Source organism: Jaculus jaculus, chromosome 1, assembly GCF_020740685.1.
Source record: "Jaculus jaculus isolate mJacJac1 chromosome 1, mJacJac1.mat.Y.cur, whole genome shotgun sequence".
Classification (NCBI taxonomy): Eukaryota; Metazoa; Chordata; class Mammalia; order Rodentia; family Dipodidae; genus Jaculus; species Jaculus jaculus.
In genome coordinates this window covers 47,076,256-47,102,597 of record NC_059102.1, presented here as the reverse complement: position 1 = coordinate 47,102,597, position 26,342 = coordinate 47,076,256, and the positions used below count along the sequence as shown (strand labels likewise).

Here is a 26,342-nt window from a genome sequence, read left to right as displayed (position 1 = left end):
TGGCCTTTTTCTTTTTCTTGTCCATTGTTCTTTATCCTCCATGCTATTGTATTTTTATTACAGAAAAGTTAGACCTACAAAACTATATAAAATATAGAATATATATATATGTGTGTGTATATTTTATGTGAATATTTTTCTATAGCATTGTTTATTTCACCTTAACTTATGTATTTTACCTATGAATATGTGGATTTAATTACACATATACATGCATATCATATATGTGGATGTATTTTAATGTGTGTGTATAAAACATCGTATACCAAAATCATCCTTCTGTTTGTTAGGTATCCCGAGTTACATTAGCTATGTGACATCAATGTAATTACCAGGGGCTTGTAAGATGGAGGCAAGAAGGTCAAAGTCAGAAAATAAAATGCAGCAGTGGAACCAAGGAATTAGAGTTGCGGCACATGAGCCCAAGAGAAGAGGTTGACTCCAAACCCTGGAAAGGGAAAAGAAATGGATTTTCCCCTCAGGTCTCCACAGCCCTCTGACATCTTGATCTTAGAATCTCTATCTCCATAGTATAACCGAATACCTTTATATAATTGTTAAGTCATGATGTTTGTGATCATTTGTGACCGCAGCGATGGGAAACTCAATGTGCAGAGAGGAATCATCGTGCCGTCTGCTTCACTGACGGCTGCTGCGTTTCAGACTGTCTCTCGAAGGTCCGTGCGTTCAATGTTGGGTTGCTAGCCTGTAGCAGTGCTGGAACTTTTGAGGTTGGACCTAGTGAGAAGAAATTGGGTTGCTGGGGCTGTGCTTTTGAAGAAGTGATTGGAAATCCACCTCCCTCTTCCCTCCTTCTTTACCTCTTAGGTACCTGGGGCGAGGGAGCCCTTTGCCAAACATGTTCCTCTCATGATTAACTCCTGTGCAGCAGCTCCAGAAGCAGTAAGGTCAACCAACAGTGGATTTTCCATACCTATCAGCTAAAAAACAGTCTTTCTTTCTTTCCTTTTTTTTTTTTTTTAAGCAAGCCCCAAACATTGGCCTTTTTTTTTTTTTTTTTTTTTTTTAATGAGGAAGCAAGAGAAAGAATCCCCGCACCAGGGCCTCTGCCACCTTGTGCGCATGTGCGACCTTGGGCACTTGTGGCACCTGGTGCATTTGGCTTGTGTGGGACTTGGAAAGTGGAACACGGATCTAAGCAAGTGCCTTAACCACTAAGCAATCTCTCCAACCCTCTTTCTTTTTTAAAAGTTGATTTTCTCCATCACTTTGTGACGGTAATGGAAAGCTGAGTATGGGACGTAATGAGGTATCTGCGAAAGTCATCCATATCCTCAGTGGTGAGCTAATGCTCCCAGTGAGCTCTTCAGGCAGGCAGAGGAAATGGTATCCATAGATAAAAGCAGCCATAGAATAATTTTGGCTTGAGGCAGTGAAGTTGGTCACTAAGGTGATGAATGATTAAAGGGAAGCTCTTCCCACACCACCCAGTGCTTCCTGGGCTGTCTTCCTATTTACTACAGCGTCTTACCTGGGAGGACAAAATCCTGAATCGGGCCTCCTTCGGCAAATGGCCCCTGTGCAGAGGTACGTCATTACAATGGCTCTTTCTGCTCTTGAACTGTACTGCCTTTTAAATAACCGCGTCACTCAACATAGCTACTTGTGTTATTTTCAGTTCTTCACTATTTTCCTTGGAGACATTTCTGTTAGGCATTATGGGTTCTAAAATACATTTCTGCACTGAGAATATTGAAAATTTTGTGTATGTTTCTGAATTTTCCATTGCAGTTACAAAAATTTATCTGTCGATGAACATTTTAAAGAGAATTAGTTGTAAATGTGAGTAGATAAGACTATAAATGGTAACCTTCTTTAGAGACAGATGGAAGAATCATTGCATTTTGTATTTTGTAATGAGAAAACATGTTTGTCTTCATCTTGAATTGGCCATGCATTGGAGAAAGAAGAGGGGAGAAACAGATGCTCTGAGAATGGAGTAATTTCATATAGTGAGAACATAAATGATCAAAATATTTTCCAGGACCATCTAGATGAATTTAAAGAAGCGCCTAATGTCAGAGTTTTCTGGTTGGGAAAGATGTAGAAAGTGAGCAGCCCTTAGCATGGCAAAATGCAGAAAGACTTTTTCCAAACCTTTGCCTTTTCGGAAGAACCCTTCTGGAACACAGGCAGCACTTCACTGGGTGATTGGATCACTAGGGGCAGTCAGTCTTGGAGGTGCACTTCAACTGTCTGTGCAGATTTCTAGTGGACGAATTAGACACCCAGTAGGCCAGGCAGCTTTAGCCGGATATAGCGCAGCAAATTGTAACTACTGTAGGTAGTGGTCTATTGTTGGGGTCACCTGCTTTATACGTTTTAACTGGAAAATAAGATAGACTTCCAAGTAATCACCTTTATCTTCAGCCTTTTCCACCTCAAGCCTATAGAAGGATATTTCTCCCCACGATGATGATAATAACAGCAACAGTGGATGGTAACAACATATTAAGCAGCTTCTGTGTGCACGGAACTGTGCCGTGCATCTTACACAGATGTTTTACTTTGGCTTTACAACAGTGCTTTAAGGAAGATGTTAGTATTATCAGTTTGTGGGTAAACACACTGAAAATCAATAAAAATTATATAAGAGACCAAAGGTGGGGAAAGGCATGGCTGCAGTGTGAGCCTAGGACTACTGGACTCCACCACCTCCTTGTTTCTTCTGTGTGGATCTCCTGGTTAGACAGCCCTTTGCCTTCAGACTGCAGTTGGCATTTCCAGAGGTCATAGCCACGCCCATACAGAACCCAGTGCTTACGGTCCTGATGGTCATTTGAAAAACGTTGAACAAACCCAGAGACGCCTAGAGTCTATTCTAACCCCTGTCTTTCCTTCCTACATTAGACAAATTTGAAAAAAACAGTGGAGAGGAGGAAGATACCTTGGTTTTCCTCTATACCTTAAAGACTTTATTTATGTAATGCATATATGTGGGGGTGGGGCACACCAGGGTCTCTTGCCATTGCAAACAAATGAACACAAGGTGCATGCGCCACTTTGTGCTCACCTTTACCTGGGTTGTGTGGAATTGAATGGGGCAGGATTTGCAAGCAAGTTTCTTTAACCATTGGTCCATCTCCCCAGTTCTCATAGACACTATTTTAAGTGTTCATAAAACTTGTGGGATGTATGTGGTTTACTTTGACTTATTTTTTCTGCTATGTATTCATGTAACTAAAAATAAGCTAAATTTTTACTGTTGGAAAGATGTGCCAGAGATACCATAGACAATGAAATAAGCACTAATGGGGGAACCTTGGGCAAAAGGTTTGTAGGAATTAGTTGTGGCAGTGTTGGTCATAGAGTGAGGTAGAAAGCCTGGTGATGTAGATGAGAAATGAACATCCCAGGCCAGAAGCACAGAAATATGAAGCAGGTTCTGAAGGATCCATGAACTTAATGCAGGTAGTGAAAGAGAATGAGTGTTTCCCAGTGTGTTCCCAGAGAGTCATAGCAAGTAACTCTCTTTACTGCACAGCCTCTCCAGTCTTTCTCTTCTTTCATTTCCTCCTGCCCCTAGCTTAGCTCAATTTCCATCATGCTTATGTCTCTCATAAATAGTTGGACAAGTTATATCCCTTTTCTTGGCCAGGGACATTCCACCTGTTTAATAAGCTGGCTGCTCTGCCAGGCTTTTACTAGCACCAACATGTTAAAATCACATCTTGTGATCACTTGCAAAATTAGGGCATGATGGAAACTCAATCAGAATTAGACTTCTGCCCCCTCCCAGCCATGGAGGTTTTAGCACCTGCCACATCAGGGTCTTAGAGTAACCCCACCCAGGACCTAATCCTTCATGAAGGGTTGTGGTAACTCATGATGCTGTGCAGAAGCCCTACATCATAAATTTGGAAGCCACCCCAAGTTGGATCGCCTCCCATTACTCCCAAACTAACATAATCCCTGGGAAATTCTATAGAGCCTACATCAAAATTTTCAAAATAGCAAAGCACCATGGTATAAGTAAATATCTTCTCATTTAAAAGACCTAGATATAATATCAGAGGGAGACATTATATCACTTTAGAAACCTTTTCTCCAATAAAAATATTACACAGGTTCCAACAGGTATAGTGATAACTGAGTAGTAAGTAGTTAGCATAAAGGTGCCATAAGGTGGTCAAATGTGTAACAGTCACAGTGCTAAGGATAAAACTGTTTTGCTGATGCCTAGAATTGGAGAGTGAGTTACATATGGCAGTCCTCTGATGATTACCTAGTACTCTTTAATTTTTTTTTTGACTAGGTGATAGGATAGATGTATAGATGAGTAGGCAGTCATAGATGTTTTTAAAGAATTACAATTTTCAAACCACTTCAGTTTTCCTCAGATTTACAAGATAACACAGGAGTTTTACCGTAAGATTCTAGTGGAAATTAAGGAATCTGTGCTCAAATGTGTCTTGCAGTTTAGTATATGATGTACATATTTGAGGATCCATGTGTAGCAAAAGCTCCCATGAGTGAGAAGCACTAGGGGACAGACAGTATCTTCCAGTTTGGAACAAGCACATCAAAATCATGTGAGCTTACTTTCTAGGCTTTACTATATTAATTTGTTAAACATGAAATTGTTTGTGATGGTTAATTAAAGCTTAAACATGGGATGAAATAATTAAATTGTCATTAGACATCACAGAAATTAGTAACTGAGACATGTGGAGGTCTCACACCATAGTAGATTCTTCTTATAAATTTTTAAAACTCAATAAAGCTAGAGTGATTATGAGTCATCATGTTATTACATTTTAATGCTAGTGAGTGCGAGGAACTCATAAAATGTTCACTTGGTATGTATTCATTATATATGGTACTTGGCTTCATATAGGTGTATAATGTACCCCCTACCCCTCCCTTTATGCCCTTTGTCCCTCCTACTTGTTAGTAACAAACATAGTTTCATATCTATTGGCATGTCACATATGTATGGACATGATTTATGTGTGTATATAAAATTGAGGATCCACAAATGAGAGGAAAAATATGTGGTATTTATTTACCTGAGACTGACTTAACTAACTTAGTATGATTACTTCATTTTCCTGCAAATGACATAATTTTAATACAGGAAAATCTGGAACCTTAAAGACAACCTCAGTCTTATTTCACTTTCTAGGACAAAATTACCCTTTGAGGAAGGAGCCAAGTTCAGAGTTTGCCATACAGGGATTAGAATATCTCTCCTCTTAGAAAGGATATCTGTAAATATGTTATAGTAGTGGTCCATAATATAAAACTCTGGAATAATTTGGTTGATTAAACTATAAGTTTTGTGGCCTAAAATTATTATTGTCAATTATGTAATTTATAAGGCTGTGAATCTGACGTTTTAGACTATGATCGCCATAGTCAGGTTGGAAAACACTGATCTCACCTGATCTGATATGTTGCCAGTGCTTTGAAAATGACCAACCAGTAGCATTTGTATTATTGTCCAGAGACATAAAGGTTCTCTTCTAAAACTAGTGTGACTAAAACATTTCCATGTCATAAGGGTAGAAAAAAATCTCAGAGAAATGAATTAGACTGACAATTTCATGATGTCACAATGGGTATTGTCACCTGCAGGAGACCTGCATGGTATTGAGTATGTCAACAATTTTGACAGATGATGGAGGACAAAAGTAATGAGGCATCAAATAGAAGAAGGATTAATTAAAAGGAGAAGGGGGTTCAATGGAATAAGGACTATAAAGGGAGGATAAAAGGGGGAATTGGTGGAGATTATGATCAAATTACAGTATTTTCATATATTAGAATTCTCAATAAAAACTTATAGGCTAAAAGAAAAAAAGAGAGTCCCTTCCCAACATGGCACAGCCGATGAACATCACCGAGCTGAATCTGCCACAGCTAGAAATGCTCAAGAACCAGCTGGACCAGGAAGTGGAGTACTTGTCCACGTCCATTGCGCAGCTCAAGGCGGTGCAGACCAAGTATGTGGAAGCCAAGGACTGTCTAAATGTGCTGAGCAAGAGCAACGAGGGGAAAGAATTACTGGTCCCACTGACGAGTTCTATGTATGTCCCTGGGAGGCTCCATGACATAGAACATGTGATCATTGACGTGGGAACTGGCTACTATGTGGAAAGGACAGCTGAGGGCGCTAAGGACTTCTTCGAAAGGAAGATAGACTTTCTCACCAAGCAACTGGAGAGAATCCAGCCAGCTCTGCAGAAGCATGCTATGAAACAAGCTGTCATAGAGATGATGAACCAGAAGCTCCAGCAGCTCACAGCCCTAGGGGCAACTCAGGCTACTGCCAAGACCTGAGTGTGTGGCACAAATAGGGCAGCAGGACCCTGTTTCAAGTGGCCGAGGACTGTGGGCATGGTGGCCTCCTGGCGGTGGGGAAAGGGGTTGATCTTGTGTTTAGTGCTAATAAATGTGTCAGCTGGGCAAAAATAAAAGAGAAAAAGGTTGCTCATGCTTTTAATCCTAGCACTTGGGAGGTAGAGGTAGGAGGGTCGCCGTGAGTTCAAGGCAACCCTGAGTCTACATAGTGAATTCCAGGTCAGCCTAGGCTAGAGCGAGACCCTACCTCAAAAAACCAAAACCAAAAAAGAAAGAAAGAAATGAATTAGAAGTGTTCCCAACATTGACATTAAGAAAAGTTCATATTTCCCTCACCTACAAAACAGTTACTAAATCACAATGAAAAATAACTTTAGGGGCTGGAGAGATGGCTTAGCTGTTAAGCACTTGCTTGTGAAGCCTAAGGACCCTGGTTCAAGGCTAAATTCCCCAGGACCCATGTTAGCCAGATGCACAAGGGGGTGCACAAGTTCATTTGCAGTGGCTCGAAGCCCTAGTGCACCCATTCTCTCCCTCACCCCCTCTGCCTCTTTCTCTCTCTGTCTGTTGCTCTCAAATAAGTAAATAAAAATAAACAAAAAATATTTTAAAAAATTATCAGCAGATACAAAATGACAAGAACACAAGATATATTTTCTGAAATATTTTTGTTTTATAAAGTAAGATGTTCATCCCTTATACAGAGTCATAGAATCAGTGACCCTAAGATTTCTCAGCCTTTCACACAGTCATTGACCCTGGGTCAAATATTTTGCAGTGAGGGCTATTCAAGCACATTTTAAGTGGCATCACTGGCCTCTACCACTAAATGCCAATCATAATCCTCTGGTAATGATAGCCAAACCATTCTCTGGACCTTGCAAAATGTTCCCTGGAGGGAAAAATTCCTCTAGTTGTGAAAGAGAACCCTCATAAATTTCTTTAGTTGAGAAAGAGAACCCTCAGAAAATCATATCATCACCCCAGGACTTCGGATTTCTGTGATGTAAGATGAGAGGATAAAGGTGGCCTTCAGCTCAATGTTATCAAAAAGGACCTGAAATGTGTTATTGGTAAAATTAATAACTACTTTGAAAAATACAATTCAGACTTAATGCCATCTCATACTGAAAAATAAATTTCAGTGGGTCTAGGACCCAATGTTAAAATATTAAAAAGTATATAAATAATATAATGTTTAAATGAGATGAAGAAAACTTGTGAGAAAGCTTACAAGTTAAAAATGAAAACCTAAAATCAATGAATTCCATGACATTTGAGCACTATAATGAAATAATCAAAGACACCATAAGCCAAATTTAAAAAGAGAAGGAAAGAGTGAAAAAATAACCTAATGATCAGCAGTCATGATTAGGAAAATGTCCAGGTAGACCATTTTGTAAAATGTTAGAAATATACAAAACAGGCTAATAGTTTAAAAGGCACTTCACAAAGGGAAATAACAAAACTACATTAAAAATTCATAATTTTCTGAATAAGAATTCCATGGTGTTTACAAACCACATTTTCTTTGCCCATTCTTTTGTCTATGAGTGCTTAGGCTGGGTCCTTTTCCTAGTTATTGTGAACACAGTAGCAATAAACATGGATGTGCAAGTATCTCTGAGGAAGGGTATATTTTCTGTCTCTTATGCAACTTGTAAACTAGTATATGTTTGCATATAAGGAGGGGTAAAACGTAAAACGCTAAAATGATAACCAAGACTGAGTAATAACAATGATAATCAAGGTGGGTGGGGGACACATGTGGCAAGTAAACAGAAAGTGGGGCAGAGAGAGAGAATGAGGGAGGTGAATGAGGAGGGCGATAAACTAAAACACTGTTTGAACATGCCAGACTAATGCCTCAAACTCTGTATGCCAACTAAAATAAAATTGAAATTGAAATTCATAATCTCACTGTAATTTGTGAAAATGAAAGCAAAATCACAATGAGATATCACCTTGACCCTGTCAGACTGGCAAAGTTAAAAATATTATTTATGTAATTGCAAGCAGAGAGAGATAGAGAGACTGGGCATGACAGAGCCTCCAGCCACTGAAACAACCTCCAGATACATGTGCCCTGTGCTTTACATGGGTACTGAGGAATTGAATTCAGGGTGTTAGACTTTGCCTGAGCTCCTGAGCCATCTCTCTAGCCCCAAACATATTTTTGAAATGTAGAACTACTGAAGGAAACTATGGAGTAACACTCATGTTTATGTCACAATGTTGCACTATTTTAAGGGCAATTTAGCAGTAGATGTCAAAGTATAGATTGTACATACCTTCACAGAGTGTTCTGCATCTATACATAAATCTTATAAAAATATTCAAGTGACTGTACTTGGAGCAGCTGAGTGGTCTGACCAAGGTCACTGGCCTAGGAAGGGATTGAGACAGCATTCACACTTCAATCAGTGTGTGGGAATGTGATTGGTGTGATGTGATAGTTCCTACTGTCACGAGGTGATGGAAAACTACTGCTTTACTATCTATGCTTTGAGGACCAGGAGACAAGAGCTGGAAATCAACTGCCCAAAAGCATAATCCCTACAATTTACATGGGACAAAGTTGCTGAGCTGTGACAGGTACACTCCGGTTTGGTGCAACCCACACAGCAACCCAAAAAGCAAGGTACCATAACTGTTCAGTTTGAAGGTAAAGACAATGAGGCTCAGAGACCATGAGAAAATGTCCCCAAGCCACATATGCAGTGGGTAATGACATTTCTTGTCATCTCCACAGCCTGTTTTAATTACTACATACGTTTATTGGTGTTTAAATCATTTGCTAGTACCTAGACTTTGAGGAAAAGCTATAACCTGTTTGATGTTGAAGTAATTCCTAGACTAGTGCTAGAAGTCAGAGAAAAATTTGTTCCCTTCCTTGAAACATAATGGTTTGTAATATTTCAGCACTGGAGCGAAGTACAAGAAGAACCATGGTATGCCAACGCACACAGCCTAGGTAGAGAGTGTGAGAATCGTGCATGTGCAGACATCCTGCTCACTCACTTGAACGCAAAACCTCCCGGGAAGTAGCCTTGTATTAAGAATGAGTAGGCTGTGAGTTTGATGGTTTGGTCACTTGACGAATCGGAAACAAGGACATGGGCTTTGACTCTCAGAATGTTGCCATGGCTCAGCCCCTACTGACTTCAAGGTTGTCAATTATAATATGTGAAAGAATAACTTTTCTGAGAGTCAGCTCAACCAACATCAACCTGTGACCCTCTTTTCTGGAGCTCAAATACAAAGGAGAAGCTGTTAGAGGAGATGCTGAGGCTTCAGTATGAAAATAAGTTTAAAAAAATATTTTTTATTTTATTTTTTTAATTTTTTTGTTCATTTTTATTTATTTATTTGAGAGTGACAGAGAGAAAGAGGCAGATATATATAGAGAATGGGCATGCCAGGGCCTCCAGCCACTGCAGACAAACTCCAGACTCGTGCGCCCCCTTGTTTATCTGGCTAATGTGGGTCCTAGAGAACGGAGCCTCCAACAGGTGTCCTTAGGCTTCAAAGGCAAGCGTTTAACAGCTATGCCATCTCTCCAGCACTTTTATTTTATTTTTATTTATTTAATAGAGAAAGAAAGAGAGGGAGAGGAAAAGAGAATGGATGCACCAGGGCCTCTAGCCACTGAAAATGAACTGCAGACACATATGCCCCCTTGGGCATCTGGCTTATGTGAATTCTTGGCAATCAGACCTGGGTCCTTATGCTTTGAAGACAAGTGTCTTAACTGCTAAGCCATCTCTCAGGCCTGAAAACCACTTTTATTTATTTGTCAGAACAAATCATTAACTCATCTCTACAGGATTCAAAAACTATTTATGTGAGAGCTGTCTTACATGAGTCTTGCAGAAAATATGTGTATCTTATATTTGCCAAGCTTCTGGTAAGATCATTGAGAATTATTGTGAATTTTAAACCCAGAAGAGAACTTTAAGTAACAACCCACTTTACCTAACATACACAAAGGCCTCCAATTCAATTCCCAGCATAATAACATTAAACTAACATACAAATCACAGAGTGTGGATCAATTACTTTCTGATATGAGATCTGATTTCAGCCTTGAATTAGAGAGAAGCCATTGAGATGACATTTCATGTGGTCACAATACCAAACATTGTATTAAAATATTTGTTTGTATTTTTACTCTGAACCTTGTCACAATCTGCATAATATTGTGGGAATCATTTAAATCTGAAATGAAAATGAAAACTAGTTGATAAGTGTTTTCTTTTTGGCTGTACAGTGTTTTAAAATCCTAAGATGTCAGCCATGGAAGGCAGAGTTCTCACCTATGATTTCACTTTGCATAACACAGAGCAATCTCAGTAGTTCTGAGGTCAGGGAGCAACATTCAGCTAGTCCTTCTTCAGCATGCAGCAGATAACAATAAGAGATGCTTGCTCGGATGGGCCCAGATGAGACTTGCCTCTTTACACCCTGCCAGCCCAGGCGGAGAGCCTGCACCTGCAGACACGTCCTCACAGACTCATCTTTCTGGTTCTATCCTTGGCACCTTCACCCACCACATTTGCAAAGTGTGTAAATGGGCATGGATGCTATTAGCTCTGAAGAGCTGATACAAAAAAAAAATTAGAAAATACTTCAATACTTTATGAACTCGTAGCACATTCTTAAACTTCCTGCTCAGTTAATATCAAGTCAAGGAGTCACTCGCATTACCCCACAGTCCACAGAACTAGGACATTTCATTATGAGAATAACAAAGCTGCCACTCATTATTCTGGTTGTTGCAGCTAATTTAATTACTAGGTGTCCAACTCTCAACAATTACCTAGCAACTTCAAATCAAATTAAGAGTTTGGTAGGTATCTATTCACTGAAGTCGGTAGAAATGGGATAAATGTACATTTGTGCTTTTTACAATGTTCTCAACCTTAAGTAAACAATAGAAAAAGTCCTTAATTTTTTTGACATTTTAAATATAAGTACTTATTGCTCCATTTGATCTCCAATCAAAGGACAGTGAGCACTGAAGGCACAGAAGATGACTGTGGAAACTTACAAAGTTTTTTTTGCAATTTCCAGATCTTGATGTTATCAAGAAAAGATTAAAACCTTGGGGTGGGGAGTGTTCCCCAATAGCTCCTATTATGTGGTGATGGAGAATAAGTGTTTTATGAGCTGTATCACATGCACAGGACTTCAGGTTGCATCAGAGAAAGTTCTTCACAACTCAAAGTGGAAGGGTTGGGTGTTTACACATAGAGAGGAACAGGAGGAGCCAGATGTGATTGTGACATTTCTAGGCGATGTTTGCAGCCAACTTCATTTTCTTTGATTCCTACAACTAAGCTTGCTTAATCTGACTCAGATTGGGGGAAAATAATTGTAGCTGAGAAATACATAAAAGACTTTTTAAACCTACTGATCCTCCGTCTGACTCTAGATGTAATGGTATATCTTAGGCAAAAACAAATATATATGTTACATCATGTTGAAAATCTTGTCAAGAGCATGGATTATTTCACACAGAGTGGAGATGTGGCTTCTGATACTTGTGGCTTATTTGCTCCAAAGAAATGTGAATTCGGGAAATATGCCAACCAAAGCTGTGGACCCAGAGGCATTCATGAATGTGGTAAGTTGGGGTTTTTATGTTTGGGAGAATTGTTAACTTTTTCATCTTTGTGGTAGCTATATGTTGTATTATTGTATATATTAGACTAATTCATGCTAGAAAAGTCTAGTGATAAAGGAAAATACTAAACTGGAAATGCAAGTCTGAGTGTCAGTAGTCTTAGGAACTTCTCAAAAACTAAGTAATTTGGGGTGGAGGGCTTAATTGCTGTAGGTTTCAAATGCATTCAAGTTTTCCTTGAACTTTCAGTTTCACCCTATGAATAAAGAAATAACTGAGGTATTAGGGACCAGTATCAGACTTTTGATTATTTCTTCTTCGTCTTTGATTTTAATTCTATCCCATGTTCTCCCATAATGTAAAGGCATCAGCCTTGACCACTGGCTCTCTATCATGGCATAAACTTCTAATACTGATCCTATCTAATGACATTGGCAGGACCCTATGAGTGCTAGAGAAATGTACATGGGTAAAATGCACAATGGCTGATATATCTCTTTAAGTCTCCTAGGGAACTCTTTTGAGTTTAATTTCAGTTTCTAAGTTGGGGCATAGAGTATATTAACACTTATTCCATAGTGGGCATTGTAATAAAAGCTGTAGAGATACAATTTCATCTTCATTGCTCTTATAACATAGATATGATTGTCCACATTTTTTTAATCAAGGAACTGAGATTATTGCAGTTAAGCAAGCTAAACTAGTTCCACTGCTAATTAAGGGAAGCTTACAATTTAAATACATGCCTGCTGCAACACAAGCCTGTAATTATAACTCCTACATGATAAATCCTCCCAAGGAATGGGCGGAGAGGCTACCTCCAGATGAGCAAGGTGGTTATGTGCAATGTCCATGTGCCACAGATTTATCTACTGCCTAATAGTGAGGAAACTTAGAATTTATTTATGGAGATGGAAGTCTCTGTTACAGGAACTTTATTATTTTCCAATTTTTTGTTGTTATTTCTAAGACCACAGAGATAGTCTGAATCTACTTAGTACTAAGTATCAGGATTCTCCTGACCATTCAAATGGTTAACTGATTCTTTCCCCACATAGTTTACACAGTGTTGCAAACCTTTAGGCATCCGATCTTCCATTCCTAAGAAGGTCCCAAACAAAGTCTTCTGGTTTTAGGGCTCATGGATTCTCTTTAACTGAAGACAAACCTTATCTTCCTGATCCCATTCATTGCATGTGTCGAACACCTCCAAACTATTGAGATTTCAGGAAGTTTCTCATGATTAAAACTTACTGATTGCATGGGGGGGGGAGGCACACCTTTAATCCCAGCACTTGGGAGAGGTAGGAGGATCACCATGAGTTCAAGGCCACCCTGAGACTACATAGTGAATTCCAGGTCAGCCTGAGCTAGAGTGAGACCCTACCTCGAGAAAAAAAAAAAAAAAAAAAAAAAAAAAAAAAAAAAAAAAAAAAACCTTACTGATTGAACTTGGCCTTTCCTCTATGAAATTATATCTGAAGAGCCAAGAAAAAATAAGAAATTCAAGCTGGAGAGATGACTTAGCAATTAAAGGCACCTGTTTCCAAAGTCTGATGGCCTGGGTTTGATTCCCCAGAACCCACATAAAGCCAAATGCAAATGAATCTGGAGTTCATTCACAGTGGCAGGAAGCCCTGGCATGCCTATTCACCTTCTTTATTGCTCCAGGTCAAATAAATCAATGGAACTCTTTAAAATATGAAATATATGTCATTATTTGGGTATATTCAACACAACAGAAGTTGATGAGAGCCTGAACTGGTCTTGACTCTATACAATATCATATACATCAATCAGAGTTTACCCTGTACTTCCGGCTACCAATAGCTACATTCATGAGGATTTTAGCAAGGGTTTATTGGGCACCTACTAGTCCCTCAATATGCCACTGTGCACTAAGACGACAGAAAGATCAAAAATGCCCAAAGCCCTGGATTTACAGAGATACCACTCAGCACAAAAGACAAATACTCAATTACTAATCACATGAGTAATGAGATAAAAGAATAAAACAGAAAACAGGAGGAACTAACTTAGAACTCAGGAAAGGTTTTGTATCCTGAAGGGTAAAGGATGAATGGGAGGTGGGTAAGAGGTTGGTGATGGGTAAGTCTACATGCTGGGGAACTGGAGCAGCTGAGAACCCATCATATTCAAGGGCATGAAAGTCAGCTATATTTAGTTGATTTTTATTTTTTTATTTTTTCCCCAATTTGTTTAACATTTTCCACTATTATAAAAAGTATCCCATGGTAATAACCTCCCTCCCTCCACTTTCCCCTTTGAAATTCCATTCTCCACCATATCCCCTCCCTCTCTCATCAGTTTCTCTTTTATTTTGATGTCATGATCTTTTCCTCCTCTTATGATGGTCTTGTGTAGGTAGTGTCAGGCACTATGAGGTCATGGATATCCAGGCCATTTTATGGCTGGAGGGAGCACATTGTAAGGAGTTCTACCCTTCCTTTGGTATTATGACAACCAGATCCTCTAACTGTCCCTTAGGGTGTATAGTGCCCCACCCACACCCTTAATCCTGACAACAAGGAGGTTAAGATTTCTGATCTGTTCAGGGTTCCAAGTCAGCTTGTGACCAGGTGAGACCCTTCCCTGGTGTAATCCCAGTTATCTCCGCTCCGGCTTGGGTCCCGCTGTTAGTTCAATAGGCGTGGCTGTGTCCCTGGACCGCTGATCTATTTGCTGGAGCTGGGCACTGGCAGTGGGGGAGGGGAGGCTGCCGATGCTGCTCTAGTTCTCTTGCTGTTCCACGTGTACTTTTACCTTGTGATCTGCACCTCTGTTGCTCACTGCCACTCTCCCTTTACGTTTCTTGAGTTTGCAGAGAGCACCAGTGTGAGTGGAAGCTCCCCTCACCTGGCTTTTCCTGCAGCTCATGCCCACCCTGGCAGCTTTCTGACATGACATGGCCACCGCCATGGTCAGCGGACCTGTCGGGGCCGCTTCTGCTGGCCTGTGCAGGCTCTGGATATTCTGGATCTCTTCTACTTCTCCACTGCCATTTCAATTTCCTATACACCTCACTTTTTAGTAAAAGTGTGTATTTTGCTGAGGTTTTTTTTTTGCTTTGTCCTCCCTAGGCTGCTTTGGCGTGGTATCTACGCCGCCATATGTATATATACATACATATGTATGTATGTATTGAAAAAAGTTCAAAGAAAAATCAAGTTACCTACAAAGGCAAGCCCATCAGGATCACAGCAGACTATTCAACACAAACTTTTAAAGCCAGAAGGGCTTGGAGTGATATATTCAAAGTTCTGAAAGATAACAGCTGTCAACCAAGGTTATTTTATCCTGCAAAGCTATCCATTCAAATATACGGGGAAATAAGGACATTTCATGACAAAAATAGGTTAAAGGAGTATTTGAAGACAAAACCAACTCTACAGAAAATACTTGATAGAATCCTCCATGCTGAAGAAAAGGAAAAGCGCACACATAAGGAATCTGGAAAAAAACAAGCAATACTCAAATACTAGTTAACACAAGACAGCAAAGGTAGAACCAGAACCACAAAAAATAAAATGGCAAACATAAATACACACCTTTCAATAATATCTCTTAATATCAACAGACACAATGCCCCAATGAAAAGACATAGGTTTTCAGACTGGGTTAAAAAGCAGGATCCTACAATTTGTTTTCTCCAAGAAACTCACCTTTCTACAAAGGATAGACATTATCTTAGGGTGAAAGGTTGGAAAACGGTGTTTCAAGAAATTGGGCCTAGAAAACAAGCAGGGGTTGCTATCCTAATATCTGACAAGGTAAACTTCAGCCCAATGTTAGTCAAGAAAGATAAGGAAGGTCACTTTATATTGATTAAGGGCACACTCCAACAGGAGGACATTACAATCCTAAACATATATGCACCTAACATGGGGGCTCCCAAATTCGTTAAACAAACACTATTAGAACTAAGGGCACAGATAACACTAAACACAGTGGTGGGGGGTGACTTTAACACCCCACTCTCATCCATTGAAAGGTCATCCCATAAAAATAAACAGAGAGGCATCTGGACTAAATGAGGTCATAGAAGGAATGGACCTAACAGATATATACAGGACATTTCATCCAAATGCTGCAGAATATACATTCTTTTCAGCAGCACATAGAACATTCTCTAAAATAGACCATATATTAGTACACAAAGCAAATCTTAACAAATTCAGGAAAATTGAAATAATTCCTTGCATTCTATCTGACCACAATGGAATTAAACTACAAATCAGTAGCAAGAAAGTCTATAGAGCATACACAAAATCATGGAAACTAAATAATACACTACTAAATGATGAACAGGACAATGAAGAAATCAAGAAGGAAATCAAAAAATTTAAAGAGTTGAACAATAATGAGAACACAACATACCAAAATCTCTGGGACACAATGAAGGCAGTTCTAAGAGGTAAATTTATAGTCTTAAGTGCCTATATTAAGAAATTAGAAAGGTCACAAATGAACAACCTAATGCTTCACCTTAAAGCCTTGGAAAAAGAAGAACACGGCAAACCAAAAATCAGTAGACGGGAAGAATTAATAAAGATTAGGGCAGAAATTAATGAAATAGAACCAAAAAAAATCCAAAGAGTTAATGAAATAAAGAGGTGGTTCTTTGAAAGGATAAACAAGATTGATAAACCCTTGGCAAATCTGACCAAAAGAAAGAGAGAAGAGACACAAATTAATAAAATCAGAGATGAAAAAGGTAACATCACAACAGATTCCAGAGAAATTAAAAAAATCATAGGGACGTCCTATAAAAGGATATACTCCACAAAGTATGAAAATCTGAAAGAAATTGATGGTTTCCTTGATTTCTTTGACCTACTTAAATTAAACTAAGATGAGATTAATAACTTAAATAGACCTATAACAAGCATGGACATCCGAACAGTTATCAATAATCTCCCAACTAAAAAAAGCCCAGGCCCAGATGGATTCACTGCTGAATTTTACCAGACATTCAAGGAAGAGCTAACAGCATTGCTTCTTAAGCTTTTCCAGGAAATAGAAAAAGAAGGAATTCTACCAAATTCCTTCTATGAAGCCAGTATCACCCGATACCAAAACCAGGCAAAGATAGAACAAAAAAAGAAAATTACAGGCCAATCTCCCTCATGAACATAGATGCAAAAATTCTCAACAAAATATTGGCAAACAGAATACAAGAATATATCAAAAAGATCATTCACCCTGACCAAGTAGGCAACATATTACTAAATGGGGAAAAACTGGAAGCTTTTCCACTAAAACCAGGAATAAGACAAGGATGTCCAGTAGCCTCACTGTCATTTAATATAGTTTTGGAAGTCTTAGCCATAGAAATAAGGCAAGAGACACACATAAAAGGGATACAAATTGGAAAGGAAGAGATCAAGTTATCAATATTTGCAGATGGCATGATTCTATACATAAAGGACCCTAAAGACTCTACTAGCAAACAGTTAGAGCTGATAAAAACCTACAGCCATGTAGCAGGATACAAAATAAATACACAGAAATCAGTAGCCTTCATATATGCTAACTACAAACACACAGAGGCTGAAATCTGAGAATTACTCCCATTCACAATTGCATCAAATAAATAAATAAATAAATAAATAAATAAATAAATAAATAAATAAAGTACCTTGGAATAAACCTAACCAAGAAAGTAAAGAATCTACCATGAGAACTTTAAAACACTCAAGTGAGATATTGCAGAAGACACTTTTAGAAAGTGGAGAAACATCCCTTGTTCCTGGATTGGAAGACTCAATATTGTGAAAATGGCAATCTTACCTAAAGCAATCTACACATTTAATGCAATCCCTATCAAAATTCCTAAGGCAGTTTTCATGGAAATAAAAAAAAATCCAAAAATTCATTTGGAATCTCAAAAAAACCTCAAATATCTAAAATAATACTGAGCAACAAAAATAAGGCTGGTGGTATCACCATACCTGATTTTAACCTATACTACAGAGCCATAGTAACAAAAACAGCATGGTACTGGCACAAAAGCTGACATGTAGATCAGAATAGAGGACCCAGATGTAAGTCCAGGTAGCTATAGCCACCTGATATTTGATAAAAATGCCAAAAATATTCATTGGAGAAAAGACAGCCTCTTCAGCAAATGGTGTTGGGAAAACTGGATATATATATATGCAGAAGGATGAAAATAGATTCTTCTCTCTCTCCATGCACAAGAATTAAGTCCAAATGGATTAAAGACCTTAACGTCAGACACAAATCTCTGAAACTGCTAGAGGAAAAATTAGGGGAAACCCTTCAACATATTAGTCTTGGCAAAGACTTTCTGAATACAACCCCAATTGCCCAGGCAATAAAATCACAGATTAATCACTGGGACCTCATGAAATTACAAAGATTTTGCACTGCAAAGGACACAGTAAAAAAAGCAAAGAGGCAACCTACAGAATGGGAAAAAATCTTCACCAGCTATATATCTGATAGAGGATTAATATCTAGGATATACAAAGAACTCAAAAAGTTAAATAATAAGGAATCAAACAAGCCAATCAAAAACTGGGCTATGGAGCTAAATAGAGCATTCTCAAAGGAAGAAATACAAATGGCATATTAGCATCTAAAAAAAAGTTCTACATCACTAGTCATCATGGAAATGCAGATTAAAAGTACATTGAGATTCCATCTCACTCCTTTCAGATTGGCTACCATCATGAAAACAAATGATCATAAATGTTGGCAGGGATGTGGAAAAAGAGGAACCCTTCTACACTGCTGGTGGGAATGCAATCTGGTCCAGCCATTGTGGATAACAGTGTGGAGGTTCCTAAAACAGCTAAAGATTGATCTACCATATGACCCAGCTATAGCACTCCTAGGCATATACCCGAAGGAATCATCTCATTTCCTTAGAAGTACGTTCTCAACCATGTTTATTGCTGCTCAATCTATAATAGCTGGGAAATGGAACCAGCCTAGATGTCCCTCAAATGATGAGTGGATAATGAAGATGTGGCACATTTATACAATGGAGTTCTACTCAGTGGTAAAGAAAAATAAAGTTATAAAATTTGCAGAAAAATGGATGGATCTGCAAAGGATTATACTAAGTGAGGTAACCCAGGCCCAGAAAGCCAAGTGCCACATCTTCTCCATCATATGTGGATCCTAGCTACAGATGATCGGGCTTCTGTGTGGGAAGGAAAATACTTAGTAACACATGCCAGTGATTTAACAAGAAGATATAAAGGGAAGAGAAAGGAAGGGAGGAGGGTACTTAATAGGTTGGTATTGTATATATGTAACTACAATGATTGAGATGGGGAGGTAATATGATGGAGAATGGAATTTCAAAGGGAAACGTGCAGGAGGGGGGAGGGAGGGTATTACCATGGGAAATTTTTTATAATCATGGAAAATGTTGATAAAAATTGTGAAAAGGAAAAAAAAGTAATATGTTGGGCTGGAAGGATGGCTTAGAAGTTAAAGTGTTTGCATGCAAAGCCAAGGGACCCAGATTCAATTCCCCAGGATCCACATTAGCCAGATGCACAAGGGGGCATATGTTTCTGGAGTTTTTTTGCAATGGCTGGAGGCCCTGAGCCTCCATTCTCTCTCTCTCTTTCTCTCTCCCTCTCTGTCTCTCTCCCTATTTCTCTGTTAAATAAATAAATAAAAATATTTTAAAAACTAATATGTATACCTTATAGAAAATTGAAAATTTCAGAGACAATAACTAACTATTGGGCACTTTGTCATGTCCTTTTACTTCTAAATCAGTGATTTGTTTTCAAAAACAAAAGAGTGCCATTCAAAATATAGTGTTTTCCAGCCATTTTCTCTACTAACAATTTGCATCACTATTTCCCAAGGTTCTAAATAACCTTCTAAGAAAGAATTTCATCAAGTTATTATGTTCCATTTTGTGGTGTACATTTTTGCCTCAGGTTGGATGCTTGAGGGAGCAGTCAGACTCTGAAGTAGAATTTGTGTACAAGATGTTTGTTAAAAATAACTTTTGTAAAACAAAAACAAAAAAATATAATAACTTTTGTAGCCGGATATGGTGGCAGACACTTGTGTTTCCAACTTCTAAGACGGCTAAGACTTATATACCTTGTTAAAGTGACAGAATCAACAGTCAACTCCAGTAGAAAGGAAGGGAAGAAGCAGGCATGTGAAGGGGTGTGGGAAAAGCCAGGTTGTGATACAAACTCCCTAACAACCTCAGAAAACCTTGTGGGAGCCCTGAAGTTAGAAGGCCTTTCAGAGCAGTTGGCCTGAGATGACAAACCTTTTATCACCAAACAAATAAGACATTAGATGGCAAAAAAAAAAGGAGCAAAGGCTATCCCTCAAGGGCTCTTTGCTGACTATACTCCGAAGTCCTTCATTGCAAGGATATCTTGCAGGAGTTCCACAGTGTTCACCATTACATTTATTTCACAAGTTTCTCAATATAACTTATGTTATTACAAATAATACTGGGGAAAAAATACCATTTACCCTAAAGTTTTGTTTTAATGCGTATCTCTTATTTTCTTGCTTAAAGTTAAAAAGTTCAGGAGTGGGGCTGAAGAGGTGGCTTAGCAGTTAAGGCACTTGCCTGAAAAGTCAAAGGACCTAGATTTTATTCCTTGGGGCCCACATAAACCAGATGCAGAGGGTGGTGCATGCGTCTGTACTTCCTTTGCAGTGGTTGGAGACACTGGCATGACCATTCTGTATTTTCTCCTCTCTCTCCCTCTGCTTCTTTCTCTTTCTAATTCTCTCTCTCAAATAAATAAAATTTTAAAAATTAACATTTCAGGATTGTAAAATTAGATGTAAGGCTAAATATTAAATACAATGATAATTTTCAATGTATAAAAAAATTAAAATATTCATATATATATCTAAGCTAGGTAAAGTCATTCATGCCTATACTCCCAGTACTCAGGATATAAAGAGGAAACAGGAGCATTCCAAGTTCTAGGCTATCTGGGATTCGTAAGGAGGCTCTGTCTCAAAAAGTATATGCACATTTATTTATAGGTTCATAAGTGCACATGTATGTGTATATACACCTGAATGTATGTACGTATATATGGTTATGTTATAATACATATACATTGATAAACTGCCTTTAAAATGGCCATGCAAACTTTAAGTTTATAAACAATATTTATTATTTAGAATACATTGGGCCTATGTTTTTATGTACATAAATTCATGCCCTAATGTTATCCTCCATAAATTCTCCTGACAAATATAGTTTGTTGACCATTTGTAGACAATATTCACTGAGTGTATAGCTATGTTCTGTCTGGAATATCCACTCTCCTCATCTCTACCTCCTTAATTCTTTGGGGTTACTCTTATTCCATCCTCAAGGCCCAGCTCAAATTGTCCTGCGCCCATAAAATTTTGCCTGCCTAACCTTTTTTTGATCAGGATTCCTCTACTCCTTCCTTCACTGACATCCTTCAACCCTCATTTACATATAAATCATCAGTAAACACCTGTCAGTTGTCATCTCTTCTTGTGTTTTATACTTCTATTCCCTTAGAAGTCTACTACAGTTCTTGAAGGGATAGTTTTCCAGACAAGCAAGGAACATAGCAACACATGGACACTAATTAGAAATATCAGTGTTTTGGGTTCACCCCAAACCTAACACCTACATACGAGACTATGAGAAGTGATTACAGCCATCCTTATCTTCTCAAGCCCTCTAGTAGTTGTGATGCATGGCTGAAAGATTTTTTTTTAATTAACTATGTGTAGTAGCTACTTTCTCTTTACTGGGACAAAAATATATGTCCAGAAGCAACTTATGGAAGGAAAAGGTTTACTTCACCTTCCAGATTTAAGGGGAAGTTTCCTCATGGGAAGAAAAGTATGGAAGAAAAGGCAGCCAGGTGTCACATCTTGTCACATCAGCTGGGAGAAAGCAGCAAGAATGGGCTCTCTGTGAACACTCAATGGGGCTGGGCTAAAACAAACAAACAAAACAAACAAACAAACAAAAAAACCCTCAAGGCCCACCTCCAGTGACACTCCTCCAAAACTACCTCGCAAAGGCACTACCATCTGGGTATCAATCTCAAACATAGGGGGCTATGGGAGTCATTTTATATTTATACCACCATACTATGCAATGACAGTACAAACTCACACATGATACTTCACAATACTTGCTTATTTGGATTTTAACTACAGTAGCATCTAATAGCTATCCAGTGCCAATACCCTGTGCTAAAATTTGTACTTAGTATTATTTGTATCTTCCTGTCCACAGTCCTGTGAAGCATAAATGACAGAGGAACTAAAGAAAAAATTACAATTTAACTCAGGTTCTCAGTATCATGAAACAAATTTGGGTAATAGTACTATAATGAGACAGTGGGATCTTTGTTCTTCCTTCCAAATGCCTGAGAGTCCAGCTTTATAGTTATTGGTACATAATTGTCATACCTTGCTCATTTTTAAAAATCTTCTAAGATAACTAGTTCCTCCTCTGGATGATAACAGGGAGCAAGGACAGAGAGGATGCTTGGCAGGGGTCTCTGCAGCTTCACATATTCATCAACATTGTTTGGAGTAGGGATTGTTAACTTGTGTTCTGTAATAGGTAACAAGGAATCTGAAGACTTCAAACTTGTATTCAAAATTTTATGTGTATCATTTTTTAGCCATCCTCAAATTCACAGAGACCTCTTCAATCTGAATGCTAAGATTAACTTTTCCCGAGTCTGTGGTTTTAGAACTGAGACAAACCTGAGGGTCCCCATAGACCAGGATTCTTCTAAGTCACATGAGCTAGGAGTAATGCCTTGTCCGGGAGCAAGTGTGCCCGTGCTTGCATTAGCATTGTCCTGTCTCTCTAGCATGATGAGGTCCCCAAGAATCTGTGTGTTTACTCTCCATGGATGGTTCTGAGGCACACTCAGATTTTGGAATCCATACTCTGGTCCAGTGTTTGTCAGACATCAGAATACCCTAAAGAGCTGGTTGAAACTTAGATTGCTAGGTCTGTCCTCTAAGTTCATTCCGGAGGCCCGGCTGGGTTATGGATATCTGCATTCCTAACTAATGCCGGGAGAGGCTAATTCTTTTGGCCCACGTTTCCAATAACTGCAAAGTATTTCGGGCCCTATATGAAAAATAGAAAGGAAGTGAAAGGGTTGGGATACAACTTGCCTAGTGTGTGTGCAACCACAGGTTTGATCCTCAGCATGGCAATAACAAACAAACTCAAAGAATGGATAAATAAATAAATAATAAATAAATGACTAGAGAAGATAAACTGATTTTACTAACATAACATGATTTATTATGGAAAAGCAAAGAGTTTCTTGTCTATGGGTAGCATCAAGGAATTGACTCTTCTCAGTCATTTGGGATACTGCCATATAGAGCTGAACCCTAAATAAATTGTGTTTTTTTCCATAGAGTGAAATCATCCAATACCAAGGCTATCCCAGTGAGGAGTACGAAGTTGTCACTGAAGATGGGTATATACTTTCAATTAACAGAATTCCTGAAGGACTGGTAAAATCTAAGCATAAAGGTATAGTTCACCATATATCATTCATCATGGTAGTCTTCCTGCAGCCCAGACTTCCTTCTGATTTCAATGTGTAGAAGAGACATGGACTGAGAGGCATTGACTAGGTCAAAGGATGCTATCAGTTCCCCTCTAAGTTCTGTCTCTACATCCTTCACCATAAATTAACTCAAATAAACATAGCATTGGTTTTAAACATCACATTTAGGGGCTGGGGCGATGCTTAGCAGTTAAGGTCTTTCCTCTGAAGCCTAAAGTCCCACATTCGGTTCCCCAGTACCACGTAGGCCAGATGCACAAGGTGACTCATGCATCTAGAGTTTGTTTGTAGTGGATAGAGGCCCTGGCAGGCCTATTATCCCTCTATATGCCCTCCATCTATATATCTTTTTCTCTGTCTCAAATAAAGAAAAATATCACATTTGTTCTGGGTAGGTGTAGCTCAGAGGTGGAGCATGTGGGTAGCATGTAGAAAGACCTGGGATCAATCCCCAATACCAAAAAAATAAAATAAAGTGAACTTTCAAAAAGAGTTCACCTCTTAACTTCTTCCAGCACTTAATCCTTTCCACAAACCCTCCTTTTGTAGATATAGTAGACTCTAGAACATTCCCTGACAATTATTTCAAGAGAACAAACCAATCATTCATGAAGAATACAAGCTGCAATATAGGACTGCTACTCACCACTGTACACTGAAGTCCCCATCCAAAGGACACTTAAAATATTTAGGATACTGCCTCACTTTTCACTAAGTATTTTTCAAGAACAAGACTCTATATATGCTTTTAATTTTAATTTAAAATTTTGTTATTTGTGAATACTGGTTGCATAATTTCATTTCTATATGTAATGCTCAGTTAGAACTTCTGTTTGAAAAATTCATCTTCATCACCAAAGTACTGCTGTATCTAATTTCTATCAGTTTCTTATTCTTTCAACACATTACCTCTGTTTATAACAGTAACTACATTATTGGTCATGTACACAGGCAACATAGTGTTTCTGTTTGCAATATTCCAGGTACAATATTAAATGTGTTATTTTCATTACTTGCTTTTCATTTTCACCAGAACCCTAAGGAATTTCTGGTTGGGACATCAGCCACTATAGGAGAGTATAGTGGGATGTATGAATAAAATTTACATAATTAAATGAGTAGTCATGGAAAACTGAGAGATTTCTCTCTAAGCCTCATATGTCCTATGAGTTGAGCCAAACATAAATTTTCCAAGTAGTCAAGTGACTGTGGCAATTACTGGTTAAAAGTTCACCTGGAGCATACACTGATGGATTAAGAGTTCAGATGATCTTACATGCTGTTAACATAGAATGTTCATTCATGGTCTTAGAATTCAAATCCAGTCAATTCACAATACTCATCTCTAGTGCTGAAATTTCTGAAGCCCCCTTGTATTATTGATTCAATAGACTATAATTTATTGTTACTATCTACACATCTATTTTGTTTTTAAGAGGCAGGGTCTCTCTATGTCCTCAAACTCACGATCTTCTTGCTTTAGCCTACTGAGTGTTGAGATCACAGGTATGTGCCAATACACCCACTTTTTAATTTTATTATGCTGTACAAGTTTTCTTCTTTTGAAGTAATTCCTTCAGTTCTGCTTGTGGGTCCTTTTGATATGGAGGAACATTAATCATGGACTAATTTACTTATATAACATATTATATATTAAAATATGTTGATGATTTCAAAATATTTTCTGCTGAGAAGTTCTAATATGTTCTCAGGCACTCCAACAAGTCCATTATTTTTTAAATGTTTTATTTATTTATTTATTTGAGAGAGGGAAAGAGGCCAGAGTGAAAGAGAGAGAGAGATCAAAAGAGAAAATGGCCTTCCAGCCTCTGCAAACGAACTCCATGTGCATGTGCCACCTTGTGCATCTGGCTTATATGGGCACTGGGGAATCTAACCAATGTTCTTTGGCTTTCTAGGCAAGTGCCTTAACAGCTAAGCCATCTCTCCTGCCCCAAGTCTAGTCTTAATAATCACACAAATACAGTGGAATCTGTACTGTATTGACATTTTCTTACCAGACAGTGTTGTGTGTGTACTCTATCTTATTTAAACATAATGAACTCCCATTTTACTGATGGAGAAAAATTAAAAACAAAAATGTTTTAACATGGTAATCATGCTGGCTAGCAGTTGAATGAAGATTTAAGCATAGGCTTCTCTGACTTCCAAGGTCATGCATATTAGGCAATTAAAAGAAATGTGAGCATTACACACAATTGAAATTTTCTCTTCTGCAGGCTTCAGGCCAGTGGTGTTTCTGCAGCATGGTCTTCTTGGAGATGCCACTAACTGGATTTCCAACCTTCCCAACAACAGCCTGGGCTTCATTCTGGCCGATGCTGGTTTTGATGTGTGGATGGGAAACAGCAGAGGAAACTCTTGGTCCAGGAAACACAAGACCCTCTCCATAGACCAAGATGAGTTTTGGGCTTTCAGGTATATGAAATCTTGGGATTAAGAGTAGATAGGGATGTCCCTGGGAGAACTGGGTAAAGAATTATTGTTCTTAGAGTTAGGAAAACCCATTCAGTTGTACAATCAATGTCCAAAACATGACATTCCTCAATTGTCCTAAGCATCTTATGATTCTTTGGAAGAATATGGGGAATAATGGGTTCCCGTGTAGAAATTTGGTTCTGGTTCATGGAATGTGAGTGGCAGTTGGTATGAGATGCTTGAGACTGGGATGAGAAACAAGTAGACCCATTTCCTCGCAGGTGAGTATCTGGGAATTAACTCCCTATGTCTGATGGTACAGACTCCCAGAAGGAGATGAGACCAGAGAGCAGTAAAGGAAA

At 38.5% G+C, this 26,342-nt stretch overlaps 2 protein-coding genes across 2 annotated transcripts in view; both read left to right on the top strand.

Annotated features, from left to right (window-relative positions):
- Positions 1 to 5,838: 5,838 nt before the first annotated feature.
- Positions 5,839 to 6,303, top strand: LOC101601394 (prefoldin subunit 5). The gene has a single exon (XM_004653007.3). It carries the CDS (start codon positions 5,842 to 5,844, stop codon positions 6,301 to 6,303), a length of 462 nt encoding a protein of 153 aa, XP_004653064.2. The 5' UTR covers positions 5,839 to 5,841.
- A 5,500-nt stretch (positions 6,304 to 11,803) lies between these two features.
- Positions 11,804 to 26,342, top strand: part of Lipm (lipase family member M) — a 29,771-nt gene continuing 15,232 nt past the window's right edge. Inside the window, exons 1-3 of the mRNA XM_004653008.2 lie at positions 11,804 to 11,950; positions 23,387 to 23,504; positions 25,782 to 25,980. Coding sequence (XP_004653065.2) covers positions 11,804 to 11,950; positions 23,387 to 23,504; positions 25,782 to 25,980 — 464 coding nt within the window. The remainder of the gene's footprint in view (positions 11,951 to 23,386; positions 23,505 to 25,781; positions 25,981 to 26,342) is intronic.